General features: G+C 45.8%; 1 protein-coding gene and 1 long non-coding RNA gene across 3 annotated transcripts in view; both read left to right on the top strand.

Moving 5' to 3' along the window:
• Window positions 1–647: 647 nt before the first annotated feature.
• Window positions 648–20,644, top strand: part of LOC120931273 (tRNA pseudouridine synthase A-like) — a 52,025-nt gene continuing 32,028 nt past the window's right edge. The window contains exons 1-3 of one of the 2 annotated variants that reach the window (XM_040342552.1): window positions 648–728; window positions 6,736–6,807; window positions 8,519–11,429. In XM_040342552.1, coding sequence (XP_040198486.1) covers window positions 8,519–11,113 — 2,595 coding nt within the window. In that variant the 5' untranslated portion in view covers window positions 648–728; window positions 6,736–6,807 and the 3' untranslated portion in view covers window positions 11,114–11,429. Of the gene's footprint in view, window positions 729–6,735; window positions 6,808–8,518; window positions 11,430–20,644 lie in introns of those variants that run through there. The other variant, XM_040342553.1, reaches the window with a different exon arrangement.
• Window positions 16,346–17,200, top strand: LOC120931274. The gene is made up of 2 exons (XR_005747849.1): window positions 16,346–16,916; window positions 16,969–17,200. It is a non-coding gene; the product is annotated as an uncharacterized LOC120931274 (long non-coding RNA).

Below are 20,644 nucleotides of genomic sequence, written 5' to 3'. Positions count from 1 at the left end.
ATTGATAGGCACAGTGTCAGCAATTGATGGGCACACTGGCAGCAATTGATAGGCACAGTGTCAGCAATTGATGGGCACACTGGCAGCAATTGATAGGCACAGTGTCAGCAATTGATGGGCACAGTGGCAGCAATTGATGGGCACAGTGGCAGCAATTGATGGGCACAGTGGCAGCAATTGATGGGTACAGTATCTGCGTTTGATGTCACAGTGGCTGCATTTGATGGTGCAATGGCTACGTTTGATGGCACATTAGCTGCAATTGATTTTTTTTTTCAGTTTGTTTGCGCCCCCCCAAAAAAATTTGAGCCCCCCCAAAAAAATTTGAGCACCAGCCGCCACTGCTGCCAACCACAGGTCACCATCAACCAGGCGGGTCAGGATATGGGAAGATGGAGACACCGTCCACCATACACCCCCATATCACTTTCTCCCTATATCATACCCCCAAATACTGAACAACCCCCACATCATCTCCTCTCCCCCCATATCACAGAATCCCCCTCATATCATCAATATCACACAGGGTCTGTGTACAGAACGACTGTAGTTGAGTGTTACCACTGAAATGTTTTGAACTAATAAAGTTTCCGCTTCAATAGACGGCAGCGGGGCATTGTGGGAGTTGTAGGCGGCCTGTGATTGGTGCACGCTGTTTGACCCCGGAAGCGGCGCGGCCGGATTTGGTGCGGACCTCGGACCGGAATGATTGAGTTCCGCCGATCAGAGTGAGTGTTGCGGTCTTCAGTGCTGTGTAGCGGCATGGCTTGTTATACAGGGGGAGGAATGATAAAGGATGGACGTGACTTTCTTACACATGGCTCTCATACATACACTGCGTATGGAGGGCGGGTTTTGTAGGTTTAAAGTCTGAATAGGCAGAGTGTTATAGGGAGCAGCTATACAAGTTCACTGTAGTTCAGATATAACCTATAAAATGGCAATTTTTGTGACATTCTATAGGTATCAGTGTACTTCTTGGCATGTTAGTGCGCCCAGGCTCCTCCCGTTTTAGCGCACCTAGCCCCCCTCATCTTAGCACTCCTAGCCCCCCTTGTTCTAGCGCTCCTAGCCCCCTCATCTTAGTGCTTTTAGCCCCCCTCATCCTAGCCCCCCTATCTTAGCGCACCTAGCCCCCCTCGTCTTAGTGCGCCTAGCCCCCCTCGTCCTAGCGCTCCTAGCCCCCCCCTCATCTTAGCGCTTTTAGCCCCCCTATCTTAGCGCACCTAGCCCCCCTCGTCCTAGCGCTCCTAGCCCCTCCTTGTCTTAGCGCACCTAGCCCCCCCTCATCTTAGCGCTCCTAGCCCCCTCATCTTAGCGTGCCTAGCCCCCCTCTTCTAGCGCTCCTAGCCCCCCTCGTCCTATCGCTCCTAGCTCCCCTCGTCCTATCGCTCCTAGCTCCCCTCGTCCTATCGCTCCTAGCCCCCCTCGTCCTATCGCTCCTAGCCCCCCTCGTCCTATCGCTCCTAGCCCCCCTCGTCCTATCGCTCCTAGCCCCCCTCGCCCTATCGCTCCTAGCCCCCCTCGCCCTAGCGCTCCTAAGCCCCCCTCGCCCTAGCGCTCCTAAGCCCCCTTGTCCTAGCGCTCCTCATCTTAGTGCTCCTAGCCCCCCTCGTCCTATCGCTCCTAGCCCCCCTCGTCTTGGCGCTCCTAGCCCCCCTCGCCCTATCCCCCCTCGCCCTATCGCTCCTAACCCCCCTCGCCCTATCGCTCCTAGCCCCCCTTCGTTTTAGCGCTCTAGCCCCCCTCGTCCTATCGCTCCTAGCCCCCCTCGTCCTATCGCTCCTAGCACCCCTCGTCCTATCGCTCCTAGCCCCCCTCGTCCTATCGCTCCTAGCCCCCCGTCGTCCTATCGCTCTTAACCCCCCCTTCGTTTTAGCGCTCTAGCCCCCCTTCGTTTTAGCGCTCTAGCCCCCCTCGTCCTATCGCTCCTAGCCCCCCTCGTCCTATCGCTCCTAGCCCCCCTCGTCCTATCGCTCCTAGCCCCCCTCGTCCTATCGCTCCTAGCCCCCCTCGTCCTATCGCTCTCAGCCCCCCTCATCCTATCGCTCCTAGCCCCCCTCGTCCTATCGCTCTCAGCCCCCCTCATCCTATCGCTCCTAGCCCCCCTCGTCCTAACCCTTCTAGCCCCCCTCATCTTATCGCCCCCTCGTCCTAGCACACCTAGCCCCCCCTCGTCCTGGCGCACCTATCCCCCCTCGTCTTGGCGCACCTTGCCCCCCCTCGTCTTGGCGCACCTAGCCCCCCCTCGTCTTGGCGCACCTAGCCCTCCCTCGTCTTGGCGCACCTAGCCCTCCCTCGTCTTGGCGCACCTAGCCCTCCCTCGTCTTGGCGCACCTAGCCCCCCCTCGTCTTGGCGCACCTAGCCCCCCCTCGTCTTGGCGCACCTAGCCCCCCCTCGTCTTGGCGCACCTAGCCCCCCCCTCGTCTTGGCGCACCTAGCCCCCCCCTCGTCTTGGCGCACCTAGCCCCCCCTCGTCTTGGCGCACCTAGCCCCCCCTCGTCTTGGCGCACCTAGCCCCCCCTCGTCTTGGCGCACCTAGCCCTCCCTCGTTTTGGCGCACCTAGCAGAAGCCAATTAACCTATCAGCATGTCTTTGGAGTGCAAGAAAAATATGCAAGAACACGTATTTTTTACAAAACCCTCAGGTGTGCACGGAGCATAAGGCACTGCAATCAGGTGATGTCCCCCCTGTGATCTCCTCACAGCGGAGCGTTTACACCCGTACAGGGGAGGGTTCACAGCCCTGGGTGCAGGTAGACCGGGGTCATGCGTCTGTCTCTGTACGGGTGTAAACAATCTTGTGTGCATGGAGATCTGTACAGCCTCTGCATCTGTCATTGAATTGTAACATGGCTGTGACAGTTCAGAACATCCCGCCTTCCAGGCACATAGACAATAATGTCCATTGTACTGAACTCTGTGCCCTTCAATGGATCTACCACTGAAATGTGACACCCCCCTTATCACATCGTCCCTCCCTATCGCAAATCTCTATATCAAAGCAGAAAACAAAATCACTGGCGAGGAATAAAAGTGTAGCCCCCTGCTTTCATTCTGGCTGTAGGCAGCTCAGACTAATTGTATATTTTGTATTTGGGCTTTCCCTAGGACCCCTTTCACACTGGGTCACTTTGCAGGCGCTATAACGCTAAAAATAGCACCTGCAAAGCGACCTGATCAGCCGCTGCTGTCTCTCCAGTGTGAAAGCCCCGAGGCCATTCACACTGGAACAGTTCACTAGCTGGATGGTAAAAAAAAGTCCTGCTAGCAGCATCTTTGGAGCGGTGTGTATACGGCTCCTGCCCATTGAAATCAATATGCACTGTGGCTATACCGCCAGCAATGCGCCTCTGCAGAGGCACTTTGCGGTGGTTTTAACCCTTTCTCTGCCGCTAGCGGGGGGGTAAAAGTGCCCCTAGGGTTAGTGCCACTAGTGGCCGAATAGCTCTGCGAAATTGACAGAAAAGTGCCGCTAATAATAGCGGCGCTTTATTGACGACCCCGCCCCAGTGTGAAAGGGGTCCAATAAGGCTCAGCTGGGTTGTGCATTTCTCTCTGTGGTCAGTAGGTGTCACTGGTACCACAGGCCATAGTATGACATCTAGAGCTGCACGATTCTGGCTAAAATGAGAATCACGATTTTTTTGCTTAGAAGACAGATCACGATTCTCGCGACGTAATCTTTCACATTAAAACAAAAAAATTGGACTAACTTTACTGTGTTTTTTTTTTAATTATTCATTGAAGTCTTCCCCAAAAAAATGCATTTGATGACCACTGGGAAAAAACAGTGTGACATAAAATATTGCAGCAATTGCCATTTTATTCCCTAGGGTCTCTGCTAAAATATATATATAATATTTGGGGGTTCCGAGTAATTTTCTAGCAAAAAATATTGATTTTAACTTAAAGCGGAGCTCCACTCTAAAGTGGAACTTCCGCTCATTGGATTCCTCTCCCCCTCCGGTGCCATGATTGGCACCTTTCAGGGGGGTGGAGGGTTGAGATACCCTTGAGTGCGTCCCATTCCCCCCCCCCCCCCCCCAGAACACAACGGTGACCAGTGAAAGACGCACAACGCTTCACTTCCTGATTCCCTCACCTATGATGACGGTGGGGGCAGCCGAGAGACGACCAATCGCTTTTCTTCTGATGCCGACTTTGCTGGACTCCTGGACAGATAAGTGTCCTAATATTACAAGTCAGCAGCTGCAGTATTTTTAGCTGCTGGCTTTTAATACTTTTTTTACGACGGAGCTCTGCTTTAAGAAACAAGTGTCAGAAAAAGATTTGGACTTTAAAGCCTCATTCACACTTCGGGCCGTTCGGGTCCGTCTGTCTATGGAGCGTCGGATGTCAGCGGAGACATGTCCGCTGACATCCGAACCGCTAAAAACAGACGTATGGGGGCCACGTCCCCATCCGTCCATGCGGATCAGGTAAGATCTGATGAAAACGGACATGCTGTCCATTTTCATCAGATCGCTCCATAGAGACAGCGGTGCCCGACAAGCCCCTCCCCGCTCAGTGAGCAGAGAGGAGCTTGTCATCCGTCGGCTCAGCGGAGATCTGCGGACTGATCTCCCGCTGAGCCGACGGGAGCAGGCGGACTCCGTAGCGACGGAGTCCGCCAAGTGTGAATGAGGCCTAAGACCCGGTTCACACTGGGGCGACATGACAGGCGTCCCATTCAATGCAATGGAAGTCGCTCCGACTTAGAAAAAGGTTCCTGTACGACTTCGGGGCGGCTCGGGGCAACCTACATTGACTTCTATACAGAAGTCGTTTTGCAAATCGCCTCTGAAGTCGTCCTCAGGACGACTTTCAGAGTCGCCCCCGAAGTCGTGCCGCTGCTGTGTGAACCGACTCTAAGTGATTAAACTTTCTGCATTTATGCTCTAAGAAGGAAGTTAGATACAATGTTTCATGTTGTTAAAAAAACTTGGCAGACTTTTTCTTTACATACACACACACACACACACACACGTTTATCCCTTTGATCTAAACTTGTCAGAATGCCCGGACTTTTTCTTTTGACAGCTGAGTGAGCAGGTAAAGTCTCTCCACTTGTTATATGAAAGAATCGGCAAACTCTGCATTGAACATCGTCAGGGGGGTTGAATCGAGATCACGATTTTTTAACGATTAATTGTGCAGCTCTGAGATCTCACAGACAGGCTGAGTTATGAATATTTGTATTTCCTTCAACCAGCCAGTAGGAGGTTCATAGCCACATGCTGGGAAAGTATATATCTATGGGACAAGCCATGTGGTTGGGTATCTTGTCTCAGGCTGAGGTCTGAGGAGGTGCTACTGGTGGGAGCCCTGTGATTGGGCCCCCTGAAACCTATTTGGGGCCTACATATACTGAAGTGGTCCTGAGGTTTTCCTGCCCAATGTGGAGTAAGCCAAGCCATGGTGGGAAGATCCAGGGGCGGCCCTATTGCAAGTGGTTAAAATTAGTTACATTAATGAAAGGAAACAATATACTTTGCCTTAAATAAGTAGTATTCATACCACAACTAAAAACGTAAATGTATTGTATGTAATAGACCAACACGGAGTGGCACATAATTGTGAAGTGGAAAAAAAATGATAAATGGTTTTCTATTTTTTTTTTTTTTTTTACAAATAAATATCTGATCATCAAATAACAAAACAATATTGTGCTTGTGAAAAAAAATTGACAGAATAGCAACAACAACAATTATGAGATATGACACAATAAAAAAAAAAGTGAAAAGTTGCGCTCAATCAAAAAACACTAAAATAAAGTCCAGAAAGTGCTAATACAGTCCAATTCAGCAGCACAGGCTGAGTGAAGACAAAGGAGGTTCACCTTCCAGCAGGACAACAACGCTAAACATACAGCCAGAGCTACAATGGAATGGTTTAGATCGGGGATATGCAATAAGCGGACCTCCAGCTGTTGCAGAACTACAAATCCCATGAGGCATAGCAAGACTCTGACAGCCACGAGCATGACACCCAGAGGCATGATGGCATTTGTAGTTTTGCAACATCTGGAGGTCTGCTAATTGCATATCCCTGGTTTAGATCAAAGCATATTCATGTGTTAGAATGGCCCAGTCAAAGTCCAGACCTAAATCCAATTGAGAATCTGTGACAAGACCTGAAAATTGCTGTTCACAGACACTTTCCATCCAATCTGACAGAGCTTGAGATATTTTGCAAAGGAGAATGGGAAAAATGTCACTCTCTAGATGTACAAAGCTGGTAGAGACATCCCCAAAACGACTTGCAGCTGTAATTGCAGTGAAAGGGGGTTCTACAAAGTATTGACTCAGGGGGGCTGAATACAAATTTACTCAACACTTTTCACTTTTATTTATTTGCAAAACATTTTGAAAACCATTTATCATTTTTCTTCCACAATTTCTCACAATTACGTGCCACTTTGTGTTGGTCTGTCACATAAAATCCCAATAAAATACATTTACATTTTTGGTTGTAACATGATAAATGTGGAAAACTTCAAGGGGTATGAATACTTTTTCAAGGCACTGTATTATTCATTAAAATGGTACTTCTGGTGCAAGTTTGTGAAATGTATATAATTATTACCATGTATGCTTCCCTGCGAAGAAGTATAAGAACCGGTCAGTTACTGTGGTCTTCTGAAATCCATTAGACAGAAAAGCGAAATATTCCGTGCCATAGTGGTGTCTAAAGTTGAGGTTTACTCATTTTTTGCACATCCATCTTCACAGGTTTTGTTTGTGGTTCTGACGTGCACATTTTTGGGGTATCCGAAAAATCCTTCCCGTTTCATCAGCTTCAAGGTAATTGCACAGTTTGGCCTTCAGATAACTTTTGGTAAGACAGTCTGTAATTCCGGAAATGTGTTTTAGTAGGTTTGAAATGACCGTAACTGAAAATTACCAACTAGTAAAAAACAAAAAGAAAAACATTAATGACACTTGCCTAAATAGAAAAACTGAGGTGGTGTAAATTCTTCTACTGAAAAATTGCTACATTTTTGTTTTTGAAGTAGTAACTTCAATTGGAAATTTTTCTTAAACCTACATTGTTATGAGTGTTTACCTGTACATACATCTGGATTGATCCGAATAATGACTGTACACTGCTCTGTCAATCTAATAAAAATATTGAACATGAAAAAGTGTTACAATACTTCCTATTTCTGTTTTGTCTCACATTCTACATCATTAGTCTAATCCAGGGGTGCCCAACCAGTGGCCCGGGGGCCACATGTGGCCCGCGGAGCCCTCTGAAGTGGCCCGCAACCTCCTGCTCTGGGATGGAATTGAATTGAAAACTGATATTAAAGGTCAGATTATTACTAAAATCACAGTGTATATAAGCATATCTGTTCTGCATTGGTTACTGGGCTGCTTTCAAACTGATCCACAGGTGCGGAGCAGTTTACCTGAGGGTTTCCTGCACTGAGCCATAGGCTTCTGTTATTACCTGTGAGCTTTCCGAAAGTGCACCAAGTTCACCTCTAAGTAGTGGCAGACATAAACCGACTTGTGTCCTACCTCCAATCCGATCCGCAAAAAAAGTATAGTGGGCTGTGTCCTTGTCCGCTCTGCATATGCAGAGCAGGCACGGACATGCCATCCACCCACTACGCTCATTGTGGCCCACGACCAGTTACCAAGTTGCTTAAAGCGGAGGTTCACACAAAAAGTGAACCTCCGCTTTTTGGATCCCTCCCGCCCTCCGGTGACACATTTGGCACCTTTCAGGGGGAGGGGGGTGCAGATACCTATTTGCACCACTTCCGGGTCTGATCCCTGTGGGGAATCCAGCCTGTGATGGCACAACCCCCCCCCCCCCCCACGCGCTGTCTTCTGGGAAACACTAGAAAGGGAAAACCACTGCTCCAGATGTGTACACTTCAGTGGTGAGTGAATGGCTCCAAACCCGGTGGGTGCAGGCAATGCACAGAGCATAAATGGAAGAGGAGGAATTATGGACAGCCGCACTCCAATAAGATGTAAAAAAGTTGTGCCTTTTATTCTAGTAAAAAACACTACAAAAGCAAAAAACAGCAAACAGTGGGGTAATAGAGCTGACGCGTTTCACATTGATGAACGATGCTTAGTCATGACTGAAACACTGTTCCCAGGAGGGAGCGGGGACCAGTGATGGCGTGCCGCGATCCTCGCGCATGCACAGTAGGGAATCGGGCAGTAAAGCCGTCACTTCCTGATTCCCTCACCGAAGATGGCGGCGGAAGCAGCCGAGGACCGAGTGATTGCTCAGCCTCTGCTGCTGACATCGCGGGTGCGGTGGACAGGTAAGTGGTCAATTTTTAAAAGTCAGCAGCTGCCGTATATGTAACTGCTGACTTTTAAAAAAAAAAAAATCGTCGGAAGCTCCGCTTTAAGTGGCCCTCGCTCTTCAGAAGGTTGGGCAACCCTGGTCTAATCAATCAGTTGGTATCTTTGGTTTTTGTATGTTCCTTCAATGCAACCAGTACTTTTTTTTTGGTACTTTTTGGCAATTTTCTTTCTCTCCAAATAGATGCCTGGGTGTTATGTGAGAGGATGCCTGTCAAGGTGGGGAAGAAAGGATGAAGATTACAGCCTCCATGTTTTTCCAAAAGATCCATGTTTAACAAAAAAATGGCTTCAACAGCTTGGCATTCCTCCAGATGAAATAGAACAGGTCATTGGAAAAGTAAAAGAAAGAAAGCAAGGCTCGTTTCGGATCTGCAGCAAGCACTTTGCAAAGGATTGTTATGAAAAACGTCCATTCGGATGGACCCTGAAAAAAGGATCCATTCCAACATTGTTCCTTCAAGATGACTGCGAACCAGACCATGCGTACGCCAAAAGACCTAAGCTAGAGGGGGGTGAGAGCACCGCAATCTCTGGAGAAACCATTGGGCAGCCTTTGGAGTTTGAAGACACAGAAATTGCTTCCATCTCGTCGGGGGCTGAGCAAGAGAGTTCATCTCCTGTGTTAATTATATCTGAGACAATAACAGACTTCTCTTCCATTGATAGTGTATGTTTACAAACGTATGAGGAGGTTGTGCCCTCCATTGCATGCACAGAAGAAACACAGCTAGCATTTTATGGGGATTCTTCGAGAAGCAAAAAAAAAACAAAAAAAAGACACGCAAAGAGTGTAGGCACGTGCACAGAATATTTCCCAGGGCAACTTCACAAATCCACTCAGTTTAGAAAAAGTTTTGGAACAAAGAACAAAAAATCACAGGTTTGCCGTAGACCACCTCATCGGTCTATTGGTATCCAGTGCAATTTGGGAAATGCATCGGCAGAGTCATCTACGCGTCGCTCATATGTCCCATCAAAGACTGGTCATGTACCTGAGAGCAGTCTCAATGATTCAGAAAACCTGGAACTGGATCCTGAGTACCTGATAGAAGTAAACATTGAATCTCCTCTCTGTTCATCTGCAACTGATGACTCTTGTGATTCTGATTCTGAACTACAAGGAGTTCCCCTTTCAGATTCAGAACTAAGTCCTCCAACGCCAAGAAGGGGCATAGATGAAAGTTACAGGCCCACTAAAGAAATGGAGGAGGATTTTAGAAAGTTAGGAACTGAGGATATCTTTATTGATCCAAATGACCCGGACAGCTCTTACGTCCTACTTAATGATACGCCCAGTGACAGAGATCACGTTGAAGAAAATAAATTTATCGTCTTTGAATCATGTTTGGATGAGCTTCTCCTTTCCTGCAAGTGCAAGGCCAGAGCTAACTGTATGGGATCTATTGTAAAACTTCAAAAATATAGAATTGGCACGGCAATAAGTGTCACTGCTTACTGTTCTAAAAAACACAAGTTCCACTTATGGAGGAGTCAGCCACTTATTGATAGGACACCCGTGGGCAACCTTTTGCTTTCTGCTGGTATTTTATGTAGTGGTTCCAGTTTCCTGAGGGTGGAACGTTTGCTCAGTTTTATGGGAATCTTCGGCATCAGTAAGTCAACTCACTTTACCAACCAGGACAAATATCTATTTCCAACGATAAATTATCACTGGGAGAAAAACCACCTGGAGACTCTAGAAGGGATGCAAAATAACCCTGTGGCTCTATCTGGTGACAGACTATTTCATTCTCCAAGGCGTAGTTCCAAATATTGCATCTACAGCTTCCTGGACAGCAAATCCAAAAAAATGGTCGATTTTCAAATAGAGCAACATCAGCCTGGTACAAATGCAGAGTTGCTCGAAAAAAAGGCATTCCACGTTTGCTTACAAAGACTGCGCGCAAGCAACATAAACATCAAAATAGTTTGCACAGATCTCCATATGTCCATTCGGAAATTGATGCGTGACCTTTACAAGGACATAACGCATCAGTTTGATGTGTGGCACGTGGCAAAGTCGATTGGCAGCAAAATTGCCACTGCGAGTAAGAGATCAAATGCGGCAGATTTAGCGCACTGGGTGGTTCCCGCAAAAAAACACCTTTGGTGGTGTGCACAGACATGTAATCTGAATCCCTTGCTGCTGCGGGAACAATGGATTTCCATTGTTTATCATGTTGCCAACAAGCACAGATGGCAAACGGGCACACTATACAAGGAGTGCCAACATGCTCCAATAAACGGGGAGGAAGAAAAAACTCGAGAATGGCTTACTCCTGGTTCAACTGCTCACAGTGCCTTAAAGGGAATAGTTTTAAATCCCCACTTTTTAAAGGATATTGAGCGTTTGTCACATTTTTCCAATGCAGAAGAACTGGAGGGGTTTCACAACACGGCTTTAAAATACCAATCGAAGCGAAATCACTATTCCATCGACGGCCTGGTAGCAAGAATACAACTATCTGCCTTAGACCACAACAAAAACATTGAGCGAATGCAGCCTGTAGTGCGCAGAGTCACAAGCCACGGTGGAGAACTTGGGTCGGTACATCATAGACTCTCCAACAGTAAAGCGAAAAAAGAATGGGTGGTTGAAAATGAACTTGAGCCAACCAATCAGGACTTTATTAAAGAGATCATGCAGGATGTGCTGGAACTGGTCAAAGGCAACAAGTCTTACCCATGGCGTTCCCGCTGTGATAGGGAACTACAGAATATTGCCACTGTGACTCATCCAAAAAAATCTTCTTTTGAAGTATTGGTCACGATTTAAAATGTAATTTTAGCTTGAAGAAGGCCTGAAGATGGCCTGCTATTACACTTTGGACTCAGAGACAGACCTATCCACATAGTGGTCTGTTAGGCTCTAAATTTGCAATCCAAAAAAGTTTTTTTAAGCTTTGATAGATTAAACGGCCTGAGCAAAATTTGGTGGTTAAAGTAGAATTCCAGACCTTGTGTAATAAAGATGCATATAATTACCTACACTTTATTACTCAAAGTACTGGGATGCCTGACTTTACACGCACATGAACTTTAATAGCAAGTCTTAGTCCGTAGGGTTCAATGTTGAGTTGGCCCACCCTTTGCAGCTACAACAGCTTCACCTCTTCTGGGAAGGCTGTCCACAAGGTTTAGGAGTGTGTCTATGGGAATGTTTGACCATTCTTCCCGAAGCGCATTTGTGAGGTCAGGCACTGATGTTGGCACTGAAGGCCTGGCTTACAGTCTCCGCTTTAATTTATACCAAAGGTGTTCTCTTGGGTTGAGGTCAGGACTTTGTGGGGGCCAATTAAAGCGGAGGTTCACCCTAAAAACATGTATATACTATTACATTCAGCATACTTCCGACATGTACAGTATGCTTTTTGTTTTTTCGCTGTACATACCGTATTATTCTTTTCCACCCGGTTTCCGGGTTCTCGCTCCCGTGGGAGTAGGCGTTCCTATGCAGCGGCGCAATGTCACCTGGGACTTAGCCTAGATGATGACGTGCACAGACTAGGAGCCCTGTAGAGCTGACTGCGCAGGCGCCGTATAGAGCCGACTCCCAGTTTGGCTATTTTCGGAACTCGTGACGCGCCTTATCCGCCGGGGGAAAGTTTTTAACAAGCACGTCAATCATCTAGGCTAAGTCCCAGGTGACATTGCGCCGCTGCCTAGGAACGCCTACTCCCGGGGGATCGAGTACCCAGAAACCGGGTGGAAAAGAACAATAATACGGTATGTACAGCGGAAAAAAAAAAACAGCATACTGTACATGTCGGAAGTATGCTGAATGTAATGGTATATACATGTTTTTTGGGTGAACCTCCACTTTAAGTTCATCCACCCCAAACTCTGTCATCCATGTCTATATGGACCTTGCAGGGGAGCCAGATCACATGAAGGGACCAGTGTGAGCTGAAAACGCATAGCATACTAGCTCATTATGAATTACTTACCTGAGAATGAAGCCTCCGCAGCGGTCCTCAGACACCTCCTCCGTCGCAGCCATGATACCCGGAGTGATTTCCGGGTATCTTCTCCGGCGCTGCGACTGGCCAGAGCAGCGATGATGTCACTCCCGCGCATGGCGGCAGTGACGGCATGATCGCCTTCACTAGCAGGACACTCAGTGCGCCCGCGCCGTTCTCTACGCCACGCATGCGCGGTAGAAATCGGTGCCTTCTTTCTTGCAAATATCTCCTTCACTGTGTAGGTTAACCACTTTACAACCGCCCTATAGCAAAAGTACGTCTACAGGGCGGTTGCTTAACTCTGGGAGGCCGTTAATTAACGTCCTCCCAGAGAATCGTGCACGCCCTGGCGCGCGCACACGGGAACATCCGTGCGCGCCGGGTCCACAGGACCCGTAGCAACACGGATCTCGGTAAACGGCCAATGACAGCGGCCGTTTGGCACGTGATCGCTCCGTCCAATGACGGAGCGATCACAAATGTAAACAAACAGACAGCAGGGTCATTGCAAGTTCATCACTCTCCTCACACCGATCCAGCGTGAGAGGTGAGTGATTTGTGACCAAAACAGTGAGGTTTTTTTTTCTATTGAGCTGTGCCCCACCAGTGCCACTACAGTCCGCATCAGTGCCACACCTGTGCCCATCAGTGCTTATCTGCGCCACATGAGTGCCGCCTGTGCCCACCAGTGCTGTCTGTGCGCTAATCAGTGCTACCAGAGCCACACCAGTGCCACTACAGCCTGTGCACACCAGTAATTGGCACCATAGCTTGTAGACCCTATAACTTTCACCCAGACTAAATAGTATCCACAATTGTTTTTTTTTTTTACCAAAGATAGGTAGCAGTATACATTTTTGGCCAAATTTATGAAGAAAAATTACTTTTTCGCAACATTTTATAATAGAAATTAAGAAAAATTCATTTTTTTTACAAAATGTACGTATTTTTTCATTTTATAGCGAAAAAAATAAAAACCTCAGAGGTGATCAAATACCACCAAACGAAAGCTCTATTTGTGTGGAAAAAAAGGACGAAAATTTCATATGGATATAGTATTGTATGAGTTATTGTCATTCAAAATGTGAGAGCACCGAAAGCTGAAAATTGGTCTGGTTATTAAGGGTGTTTAAGTGCCCAGTGGTCAAGTGGTTAAAGGGTTAGTAAAGAAAAAAAAAAAATTTCCTTTAAAATAACAAACATGTTATACTTACCTCCACTGTGCAGTTCGTTTTGCACAGAGTGGCCCCAAATCCTGTCTTCTTGGGTCCCTTGGTGGCTGTCTCTGGTCCTCCCCGCAAGTACTGACCACAGTCATGCGAGAGAGCTCGCATGGTGGTGAATAATTGCGGGCGCGCTACTGGGATACAGCGAGCGGCCATAGCCGATCACTGTATCACTCGGCCTCGCCCCTCGGCGCGCCGCGTCACTGGATGTGATTGACAGCAGCGCTAGCCAATGGCTGCGCTGCTCTCAATCCATCCGCTCTAGCCAATCAGCGGCCAGGTTGAGCGGCGAAGAAGATCTCGGACCGAGCGCAGGACTTTTGAGGGGTCAGGTAAGTATAACGGGGGCTCAGGGGGGGACCGGCAGCATCAGATGTTTTTTCACCTTAATGCATAGATTGCATTAAGGTAAAAAAAATGTTTTACTTTACAACTCCTTTAACCACTTAAGGACCGCCTACTGCACATATACGTCGGCAGAATGGCTCCCGCGACCTGGTACGAAGCTCCGGGACCAGCGGACCCAATCGCTGCTGGCGTCCCGCGATTGGTCCCCGAAGCTGAAGAATGGGGAGAGCCGTGTGTAAACACAGCTTCCCTGTTCTTTACTGTGGCGGTGTCATTGATCGTGTCATCTCTTTTATAGGGATCCACAATCGATGATGTCACACCTACAGCCACACCCCCCTACAGTTGTAAACACACATTAGGTGACACATAACCCCTTCAGCGCCCCCTGTGGTTAACTCCCAAACTGCAATTGTCATTTTCACAGTAAACAATGCATTTCAAATGCATTTTTTGCTGTGAAAATGACAATGGTCCCAAAAATGTGTCAAAATTGTCCGAAGTGTCCGCCATAATGTCGCAGTCACGAAAAAAACCGCTGATCGCCGCCATTAGTAGTAAGAATTTTTTTTTTTATAAAAATGCAATTAAAACTATTCCCTATTTTGTAAACGCTATAAATTTTGCGCAAACCAACCGATATATATTTTGGGGGATATTTATTATAGCAAAAAGTTAAAAATATAGATTTTTTTGCAAAATTGTCGCTCTATTTTTGTTTATAGCGCAAAAAATAAAAACCGCAGAGGTGATCAAATACTACCAAAAGAAAGCTCTATTTGTGGGAAAAAAAGGATGCCAATTTTGTTTGAGAGCCACGTCGCACGACCGCGCAATTGTCTGTTAAAGCGACGCAGTGCCGAATCGCAAAACCTGGCCTGGTCTTTTATCTGCATTTTGGTCCGGGTCTTAAGTGGTTAAGGAGATATTTTTTTGCACCTACAGGTAAGCCTTAATCTATGCTTACCTGTAGGTCAAAGTGGTCTCTAAGGGTTTACAACCAATTTAATCTGCTGGCTTCTCCATCACTTACTGTGTCCTGTAGTGACATCGTGCTTGGTGGTAGGAACCACAAATTGAAATGGGAATCCAAAAAATTGCCACCCGGAACTGATGGTTTCTGAAGATTCTTTAGCATGCTTTTCTGCAGCATCTTTATTGAAGTCTATTGAACCAAAAATGCAAAAAAGGCACAGTTTTGCATTTAAAAAAAGTCACTGACCCTTTCCAAAAACGCATAGATGTGAACGTGTCTCATAGGTAACCATGTTAATTGAACTGTAGTGCGTTTCTACAAAAAAGCACCAAAAAAAAACGCATGAGTGTGAACTGAGCCTTAATGTACTTTTTGTTTTAGAAAATGTGGATTCCATATTTATTAATGTAATTCAGACATTGCAAAGCACTTCCGTATATATATATATATATATGTGTGTGTGTGTGTGTGTATGTATGTATATATATATATATATATATATATATATATATATATATATATATATAATAATTTTTTTATTTTTTATTATTGACTTGGTAATATATTCTTTGTCTATTCCAATTTTAGTAAAGTGAAATTTTTATGTCGTGCCTCTTCACTTCAAAGTTTTTTATAGTGGATTGTGAGTCGAAGTTTTGCATTTACAAATTTTTGTACTGTTATGATGCCATTGATCTGTAATAAATACATTTCTTTTGACAGCTTGTACCTTTTGTTGCACAAATGAATCACTTACGTATGAGATCCTACTGTAGAGGAGGGCTTGTTATCGGTGTGTAATAAATTCTAGGGAATGGGTTTAACTCTTCCGCTGCTCGCCCCTGTGCACCACTTTTAGCTTCAGGTGGCCAGACCGTTTTTTTGCAAACTTTCACTTTTTTTAGTAATTTTTTTCACCAAGGCCCCTTTCACAGGTGCGGGCCGTTCATATCTGCCTGTCAATTTTTTTTCAGGCGGACCTGAACCGCTCCTATGGAGTGTCGGATGTTAGCGGTGACATGTCCGCTGACATCCGATCAGCCTCGATACACTCCGCTAAAGTATGACGAATGTAAACCCTTACAGCTTTAAAGGGGTTGTTTTTTTGTTTTTTTTAATAACAAACATGTTATACAGTGGCCACAATCCTGGTCTTCTGGGGTCACTCGGCGGCTGTCGCAGCTCCTCCCCGCAACAACTACACACATATATGCGAGCAAGCTCGCATGGTGTGTAGCTGTTGTGGGCGTGTTCCCGTGATACAGCACCGGCCATAGCCGCCGCTGTATCACTCAACCCCGCCCCCAGCGTCATTGGATGTGATTGACAGCAGCACCAGCCAATGGCTGCGTTGCTTTAAGTCCATCCACTGCAGCCAATCAACAGCCCGGCTTCGACTCAAGGAGGATGACGGGGGCGAGTGCGGGATTTTCGAAGGGTCAGGTTAGTAAAACGGCATCATCTGATGTTTTTACACCTTAATGCATTAAGGTGAATTTTTTTTTTTACCTTTACAACCACTTTAAGACTTTGTAAACTACCCTCCAAACCATATATTTTCTGAATGCACAAAACCAGTAGAATAAAAACGATGGTGCTGCTGATTTTGTAGGTCTTGTGATAGTTGGGTATCCATGATGAGTTTGTTTTTATGAAAAAAATAAAAAACATTGTTGGCGCTTATGAACACAGCAATTCCTAATGAGTCTAAAAGCTAAAACTGTTATGTTATGTTTTGTAAATTTTATAAATTGTGCCTTTTTGTGAAAATTGAAGGAACGCAAAACTGTAAATAAGCCACTTGCACTAGTAATCTGAAAGTTGACGTCGCACAACCATATGTCGTGGTAACACTTGATCCGCGGTACATTGTGAGTGATGCATTGGTATGTATTGCAATAAAACGATGCTGCCAAGAGCTGAATGAATGCAATTGTAAAAAAAGCAATGTGCTCCATTGTAACAAAGCACTTTGGCACTTGTGCAAAACACAAATGCAGGTAATATACACCATAATGTGCGCCCACAATTCTGATGATGGAAGGGGGCTTTGGTGTAATTTCAGGGGTCTAGACCCCTGATGTTTCACTTTTAAAATAAAGAGATTGATGGCACAGAGTCCTCTGTCTTTTTTGGCAGTTGCAGCACAGCTGTGCCCTGTAAAGAGGCTTCCTGTTCCTTCACAAACTTAGACAGTGAATGTTGTTTACTATGTCCCTCAGGCCCCCAGAAATCATTTTTTAACTCCTTGTAATATAGGTTGATACCCATGCTGACCTCTCTTGTAACATAAATGTTCTTGGAGATTGTTTTTAATGCAGTTTATGTCATAATAAAATTAACGGGATTTACATGTTGTGTGTATTAAAGTGTTTGTTACCCTAAAAAAAAAAAAAAAAAGATTCTGTTCCTTTAAAGCAGGGATATGCAATTAGCGGACCTCCAGCTGTTGCAGAACTACAAGTCCCACGAGGCAAAGCAAGACTGACAGCCACAAGCATGACAGTGGCATGATGGGACTTGTAGTTTTGCAACAGCCGGAGGTCCGCTAATTGCATATCCCTGCTTTAAAGCATGTTTGTGCTGTGTAATTAGGCCCCCTGTAACACCTGTCTGATCTTGCCTGGTTCTGCCCTCCCCCCCTGTAAACTGACCATGGTTTATTATGGCTGCTGAGCCCTGACACCATGGTCAGTTTACGTGCCTTCCGCCTTCCACAGCTTCCCCCCCCCCCCCTGCATGTCAGCTAGTGACAGTGCCCGTCTCCTCCCCTTCTGCTGCTGAAATTACTTTTGATTCTTCATATAATCCTCTTCGTTTCCTAGTGCCACCGTATCTGTGTTTTATAAAAAAAAAATGCCAGCTATACCCGATTTTAGAGTGCTCGGCACTCACATGACCGATCGCCTCTCTCCTCCCCTCCTCCCAACTAATGTTAGTGGAGGAACCTCGGTCCCTCCCGCTGTGCCTGTCAGATCAAGAAAGAAGAGAGGCAGCCCCTCATGTGAGCGACGAGCGGTGATCTGAAATCGGGTATAGTCTGCGATGATTTTTTTATATATATATATATATATATATATATATATATATATATAACACAGACACTGTGGCACATAGCATTAGGAAACAGAGGATTGTACAGTATCTCACAAAAGTGAGTACACCCCTCACATTTTTGTTAAATATTTTATTATCTTTTCATGTGACAACACTGAAGAAATGACACTTTGCTACAATGTAAAGTAGTGAGTGTACAGCTTGTATAACAGTGTAAATTTGTTGTCCCCTCAAAATAACTCAACACACAGCCATTAATATCTAAACTGCTGGTAACAAAAGTGAGTACACCCCTAAGTGTCAATGTTTTGTATGGCCTCCATTATTTTTCAGCGCCGGAGTTCACCAGAGCTTGACAGGTTGCCGCTGGAGTCCTCTTCCACTCCATGACATCACAGAGCTGGTGGGTGTTGGTGACCTTGCACTCCTCCAACTTCCATTTGAGGATGTCCCACAGATGTTCAACAGGGTTTAGGTCTGGAGACATGCTTGGCCAGTCCATCATCTTTACCCTCAGCTTCTTTAGCAAGGCAGGGGTCGTCTTGGAGGTAGGTTGGGGTCGTTTTTAATGTTGGAATACTACCCTGTGGCCCAGTCTCCAAAGGGAGGGGATCATGCTCTGCTTCGGTATGTCACAGTACATGTTGGCATTCATGGTTCTCTCAATGAACTGTAGCTCCCCAGTGCCGGCAGCACTCATGCAGCCCCAGACCATGACCCTCCCACCACCATGCTTGATTGTAGGCAAGACACACTTGTCTTTGTACTCCTCACCTGGTTGCCGCCACACAACACACTTTACACCATCTGTACCGAATACGTTTATCTTGGTCTCATCAGACCACAGGACATGGTTCCAGTGCAATATTATAAAGTTATTTTTAATAGCGCAAACATAAATGCACTTACAGAAATGAAGGCATCATAGGCATATCTGTCAGGTAAAGGATCCTCCTTGAGGGGTGCCAGCAATCTGGTTTTCCCAAGCGATCAGCTGTGTTTTCTCACTGCATAGGATGATGTCTGCAGGGCAGGAAGTGAAGGAGATCTCAGCTGCCTGGCTTGGATCGTACAGGGGAAATGACGTCATCCGGTGGGCAGACCTCGATATGTGGAAGAAAGGAAGAGAGAGACAAAAGGCTGTGCTACAGGCCAGTAGGAGAAGCTCTATGCTCCGAGCGCATAGCCTTTTTGCAACTTCTCCCAACCATCCAAGAACAGTTTGGTGGCGAACAATGCCTTGATGAGCATGATGAAGCACCTTGCCATAAGTGATAACTGGCTTGAGGAGAAAAATAAAATAATAATTTTGACGTGGGTGAACAAAAAAAACCCCACAAATTTTGAAAAACTCCCAAGCATTGATTACTCAAGAATGGGCTGCCATCAGTCAGGATGTGGCCCAGAAGTTGATTAACAAGGGCAAATTGCAAAGGTCTTGAGAAGGGTCAACGCTGCAAATATTGACTCTCTGCATAAACTTTATATAATTGTCAATAAAAGCCTTTGACACTTATGAAATCCTTGTAATTATACTTCCGTATCTGACAAAAAGATCTAAAAACACTGAAGCAGCAGATTGTCCCATAATCCAAGGGTTTTGGGCACAAGTGGTAGGGTTTCTCCATAACCGCATGAGTTCCCCACTAACCCTGCATCCCAAGCAGTGCCTGCTACGTCTTTTCCCTGAATGCTAAATTCCTGACCCTGTTCTTACATTAAACCTTCATAAATAAGAGGGGTTTACTTACATAAAACCTTGTTTGCTGCAAGAAAGCTAATCACACGTAACTGGATGTGAGCTGCCCACCCTTAATACAATCCTGGTTTCTGGAAGTCACCACCACCTTCCCCTGTTTATCTTCATAGAGGTTGTCCCTCCAAATATAACAACATTTGGTATTGGTGGCTACAGTGGGGATCGAAAGTTTGGGCACCCCAGGTAAAAATTTGTATTATTGTGCATAACGAAGCCAAGGAAAAATGGAAAAATGTCCAAAAGGCTTCAAATTACAGATTGGACATTCTTATAATATGTCAAAAAAAGTTAGATTTTATTTCCATCATTTTACACTTTTTCAAAATTACAGAAAACAAAAAAAATGGCGTCTGCAAAAGTTTGGGCACCCTGCAGAGTTAATATTTTGTACTGCCCACTTTGGCATATATCACAGCTTGTAAACACTTTTTGTAGCCAGCCAAGAGTCTTTCAATTCTTGTTTGAGGTATCTTTGCCCATTCTTTCTTCCAAAAGTCTTCCAGTTCTTTGAGATTTCTGGGCTGTCTGTCACGCACTGCTCTTTTAAGGTCTATCCATAGATTTTCAATTATGTTGAGGTCAGGAGATTGTGAAGGCCTTCAGTTTACGCCTCTTGATGTAATCCCCCGTGGATTTTGAGGTGTGTTTAGGATCATTATCCATTTGTAGAAGCCATCCTCTCTTTAACTTCAGCTTTTTCACAGATGGCATCAAGTTACCATCCAAAATTTGCTGAAATTTTATTGAATCCATTTTTCCTTCTACTCGTGAAATGTTCCCTGTGCCACTGGCTGCAATACAACCCCAAAGCATGATTGATCCACCCCCATGCTTAACAGTTGGACAGAGGTTCTTTTCATTAAATTCTGTGCCCTTTCTTCTCCAAACATACCTTTGCTCATTCCGGCCAAAAAGTTCTATTTTAACCTCATCGGTCCACAGAACTTGTTTCCAAAATGCATCAGGCTTGTCTATATGT

This window comes from Rana temporaria, chromosome 3 (assembly GCF_905171775.1).
Source record: "Rana temporaria chromosome 3, aRanTem1.1, whole genome shotgun sequence".
Lineage (NCBI taxonomy): Eukaryota > Metazoa > Chordata > Amphibia > Anura > Ranidae > Rana > Rana temporaria.
The sequence above is the reverse complement of the archived record's forward strand: the minus strand, read 5'-3'. Positions and strand labels throughout refer to the sequence as shown.